Genomic DNA, 15424 nt, shown 5'->3' on the forward strand with positions numbered 1-15424 from the left:
CACACACACACACACACACATTCACTTACAGGAAAACTCACACATTCACACACACGCACACACACACGCACGCCACTCAGGGCCGACAGTTAGAAATCTGATGTAACCATCTGAGTACGTTACACAACATGGCAAGGCTGACAGCACGAATAAAACGGGAAGGAGAGAGAAAAGCTCCAAAGGGCAGAAATGTGTTTCTCACATGTGACGTCTCCTCCGATTGAGTTTGACAGCCGCATCTCATCTCTCCCTCACGTCCCTCCTGCAGTAGGGGTTTGTGGCCATGGTAACCAGCACTTTGTCTGGCCCACAGCCCACCAGCCAGAATTATTTTTTTGTAAAGACAATTTGTTGTTTTCCCCTGCTCCCTACTCTCAACCTGAGGAGAGGTATGCCCCCCCAACCCCCCTTTCCATGTATGGCGTCTATCTTTGTGCCCATCAGCAACTGTGAGAAACTACAGGAAATATATTGACACTGTCAAACAAGGCGAGTAAGGAGTAGGTCAGGAGCAGGCCCCAGATCCAAGAGGAGAGCAGCAGAAAGCTTACCTCACACACACACACACACACACACACACACACACATACATACATTATTAGGCAGTTCTGAACAGTTGCAGTTATGACTGTTTGGAAGTGATAATGGTTACACGTTTAAAGTGCATTTAACTTTTAAGTATCTCAAATAGTTTTTCCCTCCAGGAAGACATTGAACTGCATTCTGCTTCTTTCACGCTGAGACTGACGTATGAGTTGTTCTACGCTTGGCATCCGTGAGACAGGCATTGAGATCATTCCCCCCCCCCCCCCAGAAACACACACACACAGACACACAGAAGACTGGATGCTAGATGCTAGGCACACCCTTAAGTACCACGCAGCATGGAGTGTCTCCCCATCCCGTCTCTAGCTCAGCGGTCTCACAAGCGCCTCTCTGTGTGGATCTCAGTACTGTGGAATTTTATAACCTTTAAGTTATGCATTTATATAAAGAAAAAGAAAAATGTTATATTTTTTTCCAATGCATTTTTTTTAATTCGTTGTCTATACGATGTCAATATGTGTATTAGTTATGTATAATATGTACATTAATATAGATGTTATCTATGGGAAACTCATGTGCGGAGACATTTAAATGTGTTTTTTTTCATACTGTGAAGCAAACAGAAATCTCCCCTCTCAGAGTGAGCAGTTTCTAACCTTGTGGACCTATCGCAATCTAGGTGCAATGGCTACAAAAGTGAGACGACATGACACGCGAGTCCATCCTTACCAAAGGATTGTGACCGCTGACAGAGGTTAGTTTAAGACCCTTTAAGACTGTATTTGTTTTCATGTTGCTTCGAGCCCAGGTGCTGCTGGCAGACTCTTGGAAGGGACTTGGAGCGGGTCTGGTCTGGTCCGATCTGATCCGTTCTGGTCCGTCCCAAAGTCAGCCGAGTTCTGGGGTATGTTGTTGCTGTTGGCTTAGAAAGGATAATACCCACTGATGCTCTGGCCTTAACCTGCCACCTGCATCATTTTATATACACACACACACACACACACACACACACACACACACACACACACACACACACACACACACACACACACACACACACACACACACACACACACATACATACACACATTCATTCTCACACAGGCTTGCATGGAGTCGCACACATGTTTACAAAACAGACACACACATTCGCAATCTCACATATGTAGTTCCACATGTGTGCGCACACACACACTCTAATAAGCTCTCTCACATATTCTAATATGTGTAGACAAACACACACACACACACACACTCTCTCACAAGCTATGTCTGTGCCCTTATCTGCTGTGGTATGCCTATGTTTACAAATGCAGTCACTCATGAGTAGTAATCGTATTCAGTAATGAATTATCAATATGTTCGGGATTCCAACTTTTTGTTGGAGGGGTTTTTATCAAATTAGCTCTGGGTACCCCCCCGCCACCCCATCCCTGTGCGCGCTCGACCACGTTTCCACGTTAGGACAGGTAGGTCAGAGGGTGGGGGTGGGCGTGTCACGTCAGCGTATAGTCTGTTACATTCCCGGCATGTGCGATTAGCTCCTGATCCAGGGCAGACATGTCGCAGGGAATTATTTCTCTGAGACTGAGGAGTAGACCGCAACAGGAAATGCAGAGCAAACCAGCATTTTAAGTCCATAATTTTTTTACTTTTAATTTGATACTATTTGTTTTTTTTTCTTCTTCTTCTTACATATCTTGATGTTCGCATTGTGCTCGTTGAGTCTGTCTTCTCCCCGTTTTATATAAATGTTAATTCAACATTGAAACATAGTTTACATTTTTTTTTTGTCTGTGAAAGGATGGACATATATAAACATTTTGTCACGTATTTCAGTTGACCACGGGGTACTGTCATTTTTTTATACATGGACATTTTTATAGCAACTGTTTTTATGGCTCCTGTACATAATCCTGGCAAATAAAGAAACAGAACTGAACTCAAAGCGATTTCATCTATTTCTTGCACAGTTGAGTTCCAGTTAAATCCCCATTTATACCACTAATTACACTGTCCATAACTTGCATTTTCAACTCGAGAGACACTAAAACATTAATCGTTTATTTTTTTCATTTTTTTATTCTCTCTGTTGTGGTTTTGCTTCATTTAGTGTTTTCTGTTTGTCTCATCTTCACAGCTTCTTGTTTGTTGGGGTAGCGGGCCACAGTAGTGCTGCTTTTAACGCCGTAATAACGTCTAGTGTCAGACTGGGGCTCGGTAGGCCTGATCATGACGTTAAAAACCCAGCATGTCATGATTTCTTAACCAGATTCAGCCAGGGTGGGGGTTTTCTGCCGGGGGGGCAGATTTAGATGAGGGCGTGGGATGAGGGGCAGGGGGGTTGGGGTGAGAGATTGCATTCATTTTACTGTTAAAATGATGTCATTCCAGTCTCTTTCTGCTGACACTAATATCCTTTCTATTCTTTTTTTCCTTTTTTATTTGTTTTTGTTTGTTTTTTGTTGTTTTTTTGTTTGTTTCTAACCACCTAGCCGCCACCGGCAACTAACACATGACCTCTGACCTCTGAACTCTTCACCCAATGACGAGCCGCCCTGCCCCAAGCCCCGCCCCAAGCCTGCCTGCTGATGTGTTAACTGGTAATTGCCTTTGTTGCTAGCCTCTTGGATGCTGGGAGGGAAAGGCGCCTGCCCGTAAAGTTATCCTAACATGGTTTCTGTTTCTATTTTGTTTTTTTGTTTGTTTTTATATAAAGAAACACAAAAAAAAACTACCAACAACACAGATTATAACAACAGCAACAATATTACACAACCAAGCTCTACGGTTGTGTAATGTATTTTGTTTGACTCTTCTGTTTTGTTGTGTTTTTAATGACCCTTGTTTTGTTTAGTTTTTTTATGCGGGGTTCTTTCTTTTTCTCTTGGAAATCGTTCAAAAATTGGGTGGACGCATGCACGGTTCCCCAAGAATCTGCACTGAATTAAAAAGCAATAAAGCAACCCGCCCCCATGTTTCATATACTGGACAAACAATTAAAAAACACACACACACTCTCTCTTTAAACCCACACACACATAAAAATAGGCACAGCTCTTATTCTGATTGGTGACCTTATACACACATTAATTGGTTAAAGCTGAAGGGGGGAGGGGCTCTCCTAAACATGATCTCATCCTGAATTATAATGTGAAATCCACAGAACTACCCCACCCCCCCGCCTCACTCTATTTTTGAGGAGGTAACAAACTGAAAAAGAAAAAGAAGGAAAGAACTCACACTCACGCCAAATCTGTTCATTTCTGTTCACGTTGATTTTTTTTCCCCCTCACTCTCTTGTCCTGTATTGTTTTTTTGAATCTATTTCAATTTGTTTTATTTCTTTTTCCCCTACTGACTTTTAATGAAAATGTGCTGACACATTCTGGGTGTGCCTTTGAACAGCTGTCTTTGTTTAGGTTTTGTTTTTCTCCAAAAGCATGGCTAAGTTTGTCTACTGCAAATGGAGCTTCTCTCACGTTTGTTTCTCTTACTCAACCTTTTGTTGTTTTTACTTGATTCCTGTTTTTTCTTTTTTGCTCATAATTTTATTTTGTTTTGTATGATCATTTTATTTCCCTCCTTCCTACTGATTAGTTGTGTCCAGGGAGTGAACTTCCTGTTGATGAGTGGGTGGGCGGGCTTAGTAAAGCGGGGGGAGGAGTCAATGTCAGGGTTTTTTGTGTGAGGGGGGAGGGGCCAGGGTCGAGGTTTGCATAGAGCCATTTTGAGTGAGCTGGGAGACGTCTGAACTGTGCATGAGACAGTAGATACTGCAGCTGACATTGGCCCCGTACTCAGTGCCTGTTTTATCTAGAAGTTCTTTTTGAAAAGAAATGACAAAATTAAAAAAAAAAAAAATCTACGAGCCTAAACAGCAAGAAGGAGGAAAATAAGTATTGTGTGCGTATATAGCCAAAGGGTTTCCAGTTTCTAAATATACACAAATGCATATACACGTATAAAGAGAGAGGTTGGTGGGATAGGAGGTTGCGTCTACAGCTTCCAGTCAGTCAGTCCCAATCTAAAGGCAGATGAAGTGCTGGTTTGCCATGATGATGAGCAGAGGTTATTGAACACTAAGCAGGACTGTTAGTCTGCATGAGATGGGCCAGGGTGGGGGGTGGGGGGGTTGGGAGGGACTGCCCGACAAGTGAAGTTTTGTACATAACATAACACTTTAGTTTTTATTCTGCTTCTCTAACTCTACCCCTTTATGTTTTGTTTTTGACTCTTTAATGCCTTGCCAAACGAACACAAATGTTCTCTTGAGTTTCATCTCATCCTCAGAACATGCTTGAGTTAGTCAAAGGGAGCCTCCACAGCCCCCTTGAGACATTACCAAGTACCCCCACCCTCCCTTCTCTCTCTCTCTTACTCACTCACTGTAGAGGACTATTTCTTTTCCCCTTCCCAGCATGCACCACTCCATGTGTCCTGAACCAGCTCATCCATAATGTGTCTGGCACACCTCACCACGCCAGTGCTTAAGCTACTGAGCCCACCCATGTTACTTTGAACTCTCAAGAAAAAAAATAGGATGCGAAAGCCATGCCTGCCTGTTCCAATTGCTTTATAGATATCTGTGATATAAATATAAATATATACAAATGTAGATATGTCAAAATACAAAGGAGAAGAAAAATTAGATACTTTTACAGGGTGCTGGAGAAGAAAATATATTTTTGGCAATTTCAGCTTTTTATACCTAACTTGCAGTTACAAAAAAAAAATTATATAGAAAAAAGGAAAAAAATATATAGTCTTCAGAATGATGGGGTGAAGATGCTTTGTATCTCTGGAAAGTATTGGCTAGGAAAATAACGACCAAAATAGTCATACCACGAAAAATCAGACATGGGGGTGGGGTGGGGGGTGGACGAGATAAAGAAATAACTCGAGAGACAAAGTGCCTTACTAAGGGTGGTTTTCCTTTTTTTCCCAAGTGTTACAGTTCTGTTGAGTAATTTCCAGCACCGACTAGGAAAGGCTCAGAGAGAAGAGAGAGAGAGAGTGTGTGTGTGTGTGCGTGTGTGTGTGTGTGTGTGTGTGTGTGTGTGTGTGTGTGTGTGTGTGTGCGTGCTCGCGTCAGCCCCGACCGTCTACGAGTTTATTCTATGCAAACAGACGAGCTGTCGTTTGACCAGCTGACTATGTGCCATGGTTTGTCTTCCCAAGCTCTTCTCTCTCTTCTTCCTTACTGTTTGTTTCTAATCCCTCTTTCAGCCATTCGAACAATATATAGGGAGATCTTTTTTGTGCCATTTTGGTTATTGATTGCATTTATTATTATAATTTTTTGGTTTTCGTTTTTCCATGTTGATTTAGATGACGATCTCGTTGTCTGTATATCTGGTTACTGTGACTGTGTCGAGAACAAACTGCCAATAGCAATGCAGAAGGCTGCCAGGTGTAGTTTTAAATAGGGGGAAGGAGGGGTGGGGTAAAGTTAATTATGTTTGGGGTAGGGAGGCAGATATATGACAAATAGACTGGATAGCCTGCTTGTTTCATATACTGAGAACATTAATTTACCGTTAAGTTTTTAACCCCTCAGAATTTTTGTGCAGAACTAGCATATAAGCTGATAGCATTTTGCTTTTTAGTTTGTTACTCATTTGCTCTTTATAGAAAGCAATTATATGATGCAAGATCAAAGTGAAGTCTGCACTAGATGAGCTGGTTAATACAAAAAATAAAATAAATAAACCAAGTGTTAACATGGTGGCAATTTTAGGTTTTTTAAAAGCCCCCTTTTAACAGTGCCAAAATTTCGGAGCAGTAATGCCCATTTTTGTAACAAAGACTAGTAGCTTGTAGTGTCAAGCTCGGACGCCCGGCCACCCCTGTTCTCAGTAGCTGGAACAACCGCGGGTTTTCCGGTAGACGTGGTGACCAGAGCGACGCCCTGGGTTAGGAACTGCATTCTCCCTGGCAGCTGCTTCTGTCCTGGCTTTGCTTTCTCTCTCTCTCTATCCCTGATCACTCGATCTTTTACATGCTGTTACACACAAAGGTCAATGCATCTGTTGTTCAGTGTTAGGTGTTCTATTAATAAAAATATTGAAATATAAAATATATATATATATATAAATATATATATAAAACAAAGAAATGCAATACGAGAAAGGAGTTCGAGAAGACAACTCAGAATATGACAGTATTACGAGAATTTCCCTGCAATGTTCCAACATGCTGTTTCCCTGTACAAGGTTGGGTTAGTTCATCTAATGTGTAGAGAACTTCAGTACTCTTCTTGGCCTGCCTACTACATGTATAATAATGTAATTTACAACCATTGTTACAGGTTTATAATGTATTTTTCTAACATCATTTTATATGTATATTATAAATCTTTTTTTTCTGACTCCTCTTTTTTTGGATGAAGCCCACTACAACTTGTTCTGTTTTTAAATGACCCCCGCCCCCTTACCTCCTCCCCCCCCCACATGTTCTTTCCATCTGAGAATCTGCCTCTCTTTGGGGGTGTTGCCTTTCCTAGAGTTACGTTTTTGTTTTCCTTTGTTTTCTTGCCAATTCTTAGCTTGTTTAACTCATTAGCGACTTGATTAGTTTTCCTTGTCATAAGTATTTTTACATGCTTGCATTTAGTTTTCATGGTGTATGCATTATTTTTTCTTATTAACCCCTTGGCATTTATTTTAATAAAACATTCTTAGTAAGAATTTTACTAACTTTTGCTGAAATGTTTATTTTTGTCTTGTGTTGTTAACCAATTTAATGAATGTACTACCTTGGTCTGGTACACGGACTAACACAATTAAAACTGACCACCACCTTCACAAATTACATCACTAAATACAATACACACACACACACACACATACACATACACACTAGTGTTGCACTGGTTGTCATAAGGCACAGCACACACAGACTTAGAAAATTAACACATGTCGAGACACACACACACACACACACACACACACACACACAGTCTAACTGGAACGTGCACAAGCCGTACTGTCCCACGCTCACACTCACACACACGCTGTCCTACGTTGCTCATCACACTCCTCAGTCTGAGGTTCAAGCACTGCTGTCATGTCTGTCTTGCTGCGCATCACACACCCCCTTGTGGTGCTCCTGGTGAGTGTGTCTGTGTGTGTGTGTGTGTGTGTGTGTGCGTGTGTCTCTGTGTGTGATGGGGTTGGGAGAGGGGGGCGTTTTGTTGTTGCGCTGTCAGAAAATCGGGAGTTCTACTTTTTGTTTTCCTAAACAACTGGAAGAAGGAAGGGACTCTCTATTGGCTTTGATCTGCCAAAGGGCGCTGTGCTTCTCAGTGCCAGGGTCTGCTGCTTCAAATCCACGTGCATCTGTCAGATTCATAAGCTTAATATTTCCACCTCGGCCCGAAGGGGAGGGAGGGTGTGGGTGGGAGGGGGGGGTTTATACCAGCGCTAATGGGACTATAGGAACAATGCCAGTCTTGTATTTTATTGTTTTTCCACATTCTTTGGAAGGGCATGTTGTAGTTGGTGTTAATTCAGCCTGCCACAAATTTAATTCTACACTTGAATGTGAGGTTTAGAAATAGCGATGGTGTTCAATCGTCCATTTTTTTTTAGTTACCACTAGCAGCTGATTGGAAAAAAGAGCATATACTGACAGTACTAGTCTAAATTCTGTATAGATTATAGAGCAGTGTAGATGTCTACCATAGAGTTGCTGTATACTGGAGTATAGAGCGGTGTTGATGGCTACCATAGAGTTGATGTATACTGGAGTATAGAGCAGCATAGATGTCTCGATCAGGAAACATTTTGGGAACATTTATATCTCTGAGATTTTTAGTTTTTTTTCTCTTTGGCTGTGGACGCACCGGCACATCTAATGTATACTAATCTTCCAGTTTTGTCCCCTTGGGTTTTGTCTTCATTGTTTTTTTTTCCCCTTTGCATTTTAAGCTTCTTCTCTGCACTAATTAATGGTGTAATGCAACTGACATACCAACAAAAATTAACTTTATTAATCTGTTTTATTACACTTTAACCCACTGAGTGGTCAGACGCTCTCAATTGAAATATCCAAACTGAAATATATGCTCAAGTCATCCCTTTGCCGTAAAAGATTGAATTATTATAGCTTTACGAGAAGAGCAGTCAAAGACAACATTATTACCCTCACTACCCATTTATATTTCGGCAGATCTTTTCTAGGCGATTTTTTTGATGACCATATGTGAGGCAATAGCTTTTTGGGCTTTTTTTATAAATAGCCAGTGGCACAGTGTCGGTAGAGACGCTGTATGTCAGAAGCGATGCCAAAAACACAGAAGTGATATGTGCCTTTTCTGTGGACTCGGGAGTTGTATATTTTACTTTTCACAAAAGTGCCCGTGAAGGTTTTGCTCACTTCCCCAAACTGTTTTAAAATGCACTAAAATAAATTAGTACACTGGAGATATCATGACTTGTTGCTGTTGCTCTTTATACATAACTGGAAGATTTTTACCAAAAATGTTTTGTAAAAAAAAAAAAAAAAAAAACCTTTCTAAATGATTTTGCATTAAAATATAGTTAATGCTAATCCAGTCTTTACCGGTCTTGAATCATCACACCTTTATTTAGTTGCATTCGTCTAATATCCAGCTCTTTAATTGGACCATTATCTGCCTAAAATGGCTGCCATTCTCCCACGTCCAAAAATATCAGGTGAAGTAAGTGCCTTTTTCATGGACAACTCCAGGGACGTAGGTCCTGTCTCAGAACAAGCCTCCAACTGAAAGAAATCTAGCCCTGCCTGTCGACATACATTCCTTACTGGACTGCTAACAGGAGAGCTAATGCTAACAGTCAGGGTGGTCTCTGCTTTAGGACTCAGGGGGTTAAAGAAAAACTCTACTACCAAAACTCCAGACGTTTCAGGTCTCCCTGGGGGGCCTGCAATTTGGTTTAGTTTGTGTTGTTTTGTTTAATTTTATTTGTGTGTTTTTTTTTCTTTGTTCCATCTTTTTCACCAGTGTGTCTCTGTAGCAGAGCACAACAGAGGAAAATGAGGACCGTTTGTCAGGTTCAATGCCGTTAAAATTAGTGTGCACTATATCTGAACTTTTTGTGTGTGTGTATCGATTTTTTAAGTGGTTATGTAGTATGATTTGTTTTTTGTTTGTTTTTGTGACCTTGTTTTATATTTAAACAAAACAAGGCTAGTTAAGTAAGTATCTCATGATAATATTGTCTACATGAAGAAAAACTACGACAAAAGGGAGAAAAAAAGGAAATTGTCATGTGTGCAATAAAATCCAACATTTTTAAGTGGGGTGTGAGTGCTGTACCTACCTGGATTGGTTCATGTTCTTTGATCTCAGCTTACGTCACACTCAGAATCCTGGGACACCTCACAGCCTAAGGTACGTAGCGTTCAGCTCCAGTTCAAGACATGGCCTCAAACTACACTCAGTTTTTTTAGATCGGTACATTATTAAAGCTCTAATATCATATACTGGGCTCAATACACACATCCATAGACATATACATATCCACTCTTGTACAAAAAGGCAATGCAACACCCAGTATAGTCGCACTTAAACCGTTTCATTCAAAAGGGTGGTGACATTAATATGACCTTCAGCAGAACCTGGCAAATCTGTGGACTGGAATGACTAGGGGCACAGAGCTTGAAAGTTTATTTTTTTTTATAAATAGCCCAGTTCACAGAAGTCATCAGTTATCTAGTGGAGAGCAGAAGATGTGAAGGTCGGTTGCTCTCTGTGCACTGGTACAAGTCCAAGAGGATATTGTGTGTATGTCATTAGTAGGAGCGGGACAACTCACTACAAAACAGAAACCCTTCATTTACACCTTAGATTATCCTTAAAAATAGTACTCATTTTTTTAGTTGGAAGATTAAGTAGATTTGTGCACAGATTAAAGTGTATTAAGGAGCACAACCACTTCATGTGTCCCTTTAATCTGGAAATGAAAAGCTATTATTTTTTCTCTCTTATTTTCCAAATATTGCATTATGGTACGCATACCATACAATATTCCTTTATATATGCAATATGCTGTGATCAAAGTATGTATATAATCACTTGTGTGTCTGGCTCTACTTTTCTTGTAACTGACCTATAGTGAATCTACACTGTTACCAGACACAAAGTTACTGCATTCTAATCCCAGCACTTCACAATTCCTGTCTCTGTACAAGCAGGACACAAAACCTTGCTCTTTTTAAAGCAGCATAAGGCGTTTTGGTCTAAAACGAGTTAGCTAACTTCTTCAAAGGCATGCAAAACCCCTGCAAAACAAAGTTTGCACTGATTAAAACTTTATAATGTGCTAACTGGTGTTTTTAAGGAGTAAGGGCTCGGCTAATTTTAAGGTCAAATTGAGGGAGTATGTTTGCAAATTTAAGAACTGTTTAGTATAAAAGAGCTTTTGCATAGTTTCAGTTGCAAAACAAGGGAAATGGAAGGGTTTTGTGTTTTGTAGTTACTGCAGAACTGCTCTTTGTCAGCCATGACTCTACAGGCTGCCATAGGCGTCAATGTCTTCTGGGAGTGGATGGAGACTGTGCAAGGTAAGCAAATACGCTCAGGACGTTTGTGTCAGCGAATGGAAGACAAAAACTCCTTTGTGTAAACACTGCAGATGCTGTGTGAAACCCAGAGGCCAAATACAATATCGCACTGATAATGGATTATCTTACTGACGATCTTTACCCACTTGATAAAACAACATCCAACAGAATGAATCAGAGTATCAAAGGCTTTTGATATCATGGTGTGATAAATACAACTTTTTCCTTAATTAAAAAAAATAATAATCTGTATAGATTATATTGATAAAAAATCACCAGCTATTCCATCATGGAAGTGGATCTATATATATCAAGGCTGTTCTCTGCCAGTCTTTAAATTCTGAATGTGCATGAAGTTTGAAAACATTATTTTGATTCCTGACAGTAGCTGATGTCTGACTGGAGCAGGCCCTGACCATACTCACCTGCTGACAGGCAAAACAGTCTGCTTCTGATAGATTAAATAAACAAGGGATGGAAATGTTTTAATTCAAATAAAAAAAGGATAATGACTTCACTCTTCCCAGATCTGCTGTTTTTCACTTTTCATCCTCCAGTTTTGATTGTAGGCTAGTTCATGATTCAAAATGGATATGCATAGCAAGACGTGAGCAGTCCGGTCTGGAAAGCAAAAAGCAATCTGAAGAAATGTGTTGATGAAAAGATCCCCTTCTTCCTGTGGAAACTCCTGCGTTCAGGCGCTTGCTGTTAAACTGTGGACAGCACAAAAGAGGTGGTGTGGAGCTTTCGTGTGGAGTCGCGCAGGAAGTGAGGTTCTGAGCTGTTAAGGGGTCTGAGGAGGAGGGAGGGGACGCATCAAAGGAACATTTGTCGAGGGACCAGCTGGGAGCACTATCAAAGATCATGGGTGTGTGTGTGTGGGGGGGGGGGGGGGGGGGACGTCAAGAGTGACAAATGACCACAGTTCCTGTGGAATGAATTGGGGCATTCATCTGGGTGCAGCTGTTTCTGTGTGTGACAGTGTGAGGGTTTGGCTGTGGTGGTGTGTGTGTGTTTCGCAATGCACAGTTGCAGGTTTTCAAGTCCAGTTTGATGAATAAACCCCTGCAGATCTGAAGGCACCTGGGCCACATAGTGACTTACGTTTTGGCAGCTGGTGTTTTTGTCTTGTGTGTGTGTGTGGGGGGGGGGGGGGGCTTTGAGTTATTCTTAAAAGCCAGAAGCAGCTTTCAGATTATCTCACAATGACAGACAACAACACATTTCGGTTTGGTGAATTTGGCACATTGCTGAATTCTAACTCAAAACTTTCAGTCACCACTTGGCCATGATTCTGGTCTACAATTACCATCAGCTTGCACTGTAACCATGAGTATGAAAACCAACAGTGGATGCTGTGTATCTCCATATCAGAAGAGGTGCTTTATCCCTTCCTCCACGTGCCAAGCCGGCCAACCAGGTGCTCGTTCGTGCCTGCGGACCGACTGCGGGCAAGAGGAGTCCAATTGGGCGGAAAAGCGCAACGCTCCTCAGAGTTCCCCATTAATCACACTCAATTACTGCTGGAGAGACTTGGCCCCGTAGCAGGCGTGCAATCACTCCACACACACATTCACGGGGCCAACAGCAGCCGCGCTGCAATCACCTCTCTCCCACCTCACCCCTCATGCGTTCTTGATTAGCTCAAACTGTCGAGCGGCGCTGCTCTGCATTTGTCCCCGTGCAAGGGGGTGTTGTTAACAGCTCCTGCTCTCCATTGTCGTCTCGGCTCATCCGCTGTTCTCACTCCTTTTCTGTTTTAATTGCAGTCACCTTGTGCAGATTTGGCGGAAACAGGTTGACATTTAAAGAGTGACAGAACACAGTCTGATGCTTCCGGGAACCCCATTATAGATCTGGGAACAGCTCATCGTTGTCGGTGTCTTCCTGTTGTCATTCTTAGTGTTAGAGAATTATTTAAAGAAGTCTCTGAAATATTCAGTCTCCATACTTCGAATTGCTTTAATGTGAAAGCTTTGACCTCCCTGTCATACCCGAAATGTCACTGAATTGATTATAAATGATGGTCAGTGAACTTTTTTCTCCGTGGCAATTAATCACTCGGCAGTTTTGGTTGTGCCCTCAACTTTAAAGATTGATATCCAAGAAGTCATTAGGCAGCGTTACATTTTCCACGGACGTCTCACTTTCTTCTGTCCGGGCCAAGGTTATTAACAGACAAACAAAACGATGGATGAGCTGATACTGTTTTCTCCTGTTCGGGAGAGGGGGTTAGGACAGGCGCTGCTGTGCGGAGGAAGGTAATAATGCGATTCCCCACAATTAACACCGTGTCAGATTCCACCGCAGAGTGAAGACAGACTCCGCATTAGGGGGTGAAAGGTTTTTTTTCCCCTCCTTCCCTCTTCCCAAGACAAATGAGCATATCGTCCAAGAATGTGAGCTTCCTCTTTGGATCTAATTAATCTCCGCGCGGCGGGTGTAAACATTAAGACCGACGAGCTTTTGTCTCCGATTAATCTTCTCTGTCAGATTTACATCCGTGTTAAATTTCGGTGGCGCAGCAGGGTCTCCGGAGCCAACGTCTGCCGGCAACGGCTGAGCCCCCGGAGGACGTGGCAATGACAAGGAGACAAAAGAAACACTGCTACACTCTCCCGTATCATGTATAGACAGACATAGATTTAAGCAATGCATTTGGTTATATGACTTAGAGACCTGCAGTGACCAGCTGGTGTGTGTGTGTGTTACCATCTCTGACAGTGAAGTAACAGCCAACATTACCACTGTCGTTATTTCACTGGTATATTTGTGGCATCATAATGACAAGCAGATAAACGAACCGGTGCTACCCTCTTCCAGATAATGAATAGAAAGACATGGATGTACGCAATGTGTTGGAATATTTTTTGTATGAAATGAATAAGGAATGGACAAATACTAATTGATTTATTCTTAAAGGGGTTTAGGTGACCGTTGGGATTTGAAATAAGAGGTAGTGTCCTCAGGTGACCCACCTAAAATGGTATTAATGAGGTATTAGATACAGGATCACTTTTTGATTCGAATGGGGTCAGATGGGAGGTCAAATCTAATTAGCCATAGGGATCAACAACACAGGACATAGGTGGGAGGTGTTAGATAATGTTTTAAATATCTGAGCGCTAGAACATTTGGTAAGATTCATTTCCAGAATTTGATCTTCTTATTGTGGCATAAATTCTGCAATAAATCTTTGAGAGCAACTCATCCTGGGTTCAAGTTTCTTATTGAGAGAATTGCAGAGGACCTGAAAAAATAGACAACAAATGCATTAGATCATATGACTTACAAACTTGCCCTGACCAACTGCAGGTGTGTGTGTGTGTGTGTGTGCGTGTGTGTGTGTGTGTGTGTGTGTGTGTGTGTGTGTGTGTGTGTGTGTGTAACCATCTGTGATGGTGAGGTAACAGCCAACATTAACATTGTCGTTATTTCACTGGCATTTTTGTGGCATCATTATACCTACCTGCAAATTACCTTCGTAAAGCCCGTTAGGACCCAAAGTGGCGTTGGCTGGAACTGTTTGCGCAGTGGGATTGTGACCTTCACGCACACATTCCTGTGTTGTGTGGTTTTGGCACGAAAGACCCTCTTTAAAAGCCGCCGTCTAGGATGGCTCAGAGGGAATTTAACTCAAAGTGACAGGCACATTCATATTTTAGTCCAAAAGATTGTACCATCGCAATCCCGATTACACGCTCCTCTCCGCAGGTGGACCAAGGCCTGCGCAAAGGTAAGTGAGATGAAATTACCCTGTTAACGATCACGAGCCCACATCTGTGATACACGCGCTAATAAATACGGAAATAATGAGCACAGGGGGAAACATCATTTATGTCGCAATTAAGCAAATTACAATATTCACACCCCTGTGCGTGTGTGTGTACATGTGTATGTGCGTGTGCGTGTGCGTGTGCGTGTGCGCGCACGCGCGCTTTGGGAGGGGGCATCATAAGCCCAACTTTCTCCCCTGCATTTCTTCTCAATAAGATGTACCTGTCTGATGTAAGCTGTGGAATTTAGAAAGAGAGTGACTCAAATGGCATAAGGCTAATAAAGACTGCCAGTGTACTGGAAGCAGCTCATTGGTACCAGAAATAGAGAGACAGAGAGACAGAGAGCAAGAATCAGAGCAATTGAAAAAAGAGGGAGACTCAGGCATAAAAAGAGGGGGATATAGAGATCATGCTGGTTGTGTGGAGTGTGGGGTTTGGAGCCTCTCAGGGTCTTGCTCCTGTCAGTTCTCATCAGACTCAGCATCTCTGTCTCATTCTTTCCCTCCTCATCCCTCTCCTTTTTCCCTCCTCACCCCTCTCTCTCCCTCTTT

The 15424-nt window shown here is 41.9% G+C and overlaps 1 protein-coding gene across 3 annotated transcripts in view; it reads left to right on the forward strand.

Moving 5' to 3' along the window:
- qkia (QKI, KH domain containing, RNA binding a) overlaps positions 1-7919 on the forward strand; it is a gene marked incomplete at its 3' end in the record, with an annotated part of 81781 nt that extends 73862 nt beyond the window's left edge. For 2 of the 3 annotated variants that reach the window (XM_080849773.1, XM_080849775.1), the window contains exons 7-8: positions 1226-1300; positions 3042-7919. In XM_080849773.1, coding sequence (XP_080705899.1) covers positions 1226-1300; positions 3042-3058 — 92 coding nt within the window. Of the gene's footprint in view, positions 1-1225; positions 1306-3041 lie in introns of those variants that run through there. The other variant, XM_080849774.1, reaches the window with a different exon arrangement.
- Positions 7920-15424: the final 7505 nt, after the last annotated feature.

The sequence above is a fragment of the Sprattus sprattus genome (genome assembly GCF_963457725.1).
Source record: "Sprattus sprattus genome assembly, chromosome: 13".
In the NCBI taxonomy this organism is placed as follows: Eukaryota; Metazoa; Chordata; class Actinopteri; order Clupeiformes; family Clupeidae; genus Sprattus; species Sprattus sprattus.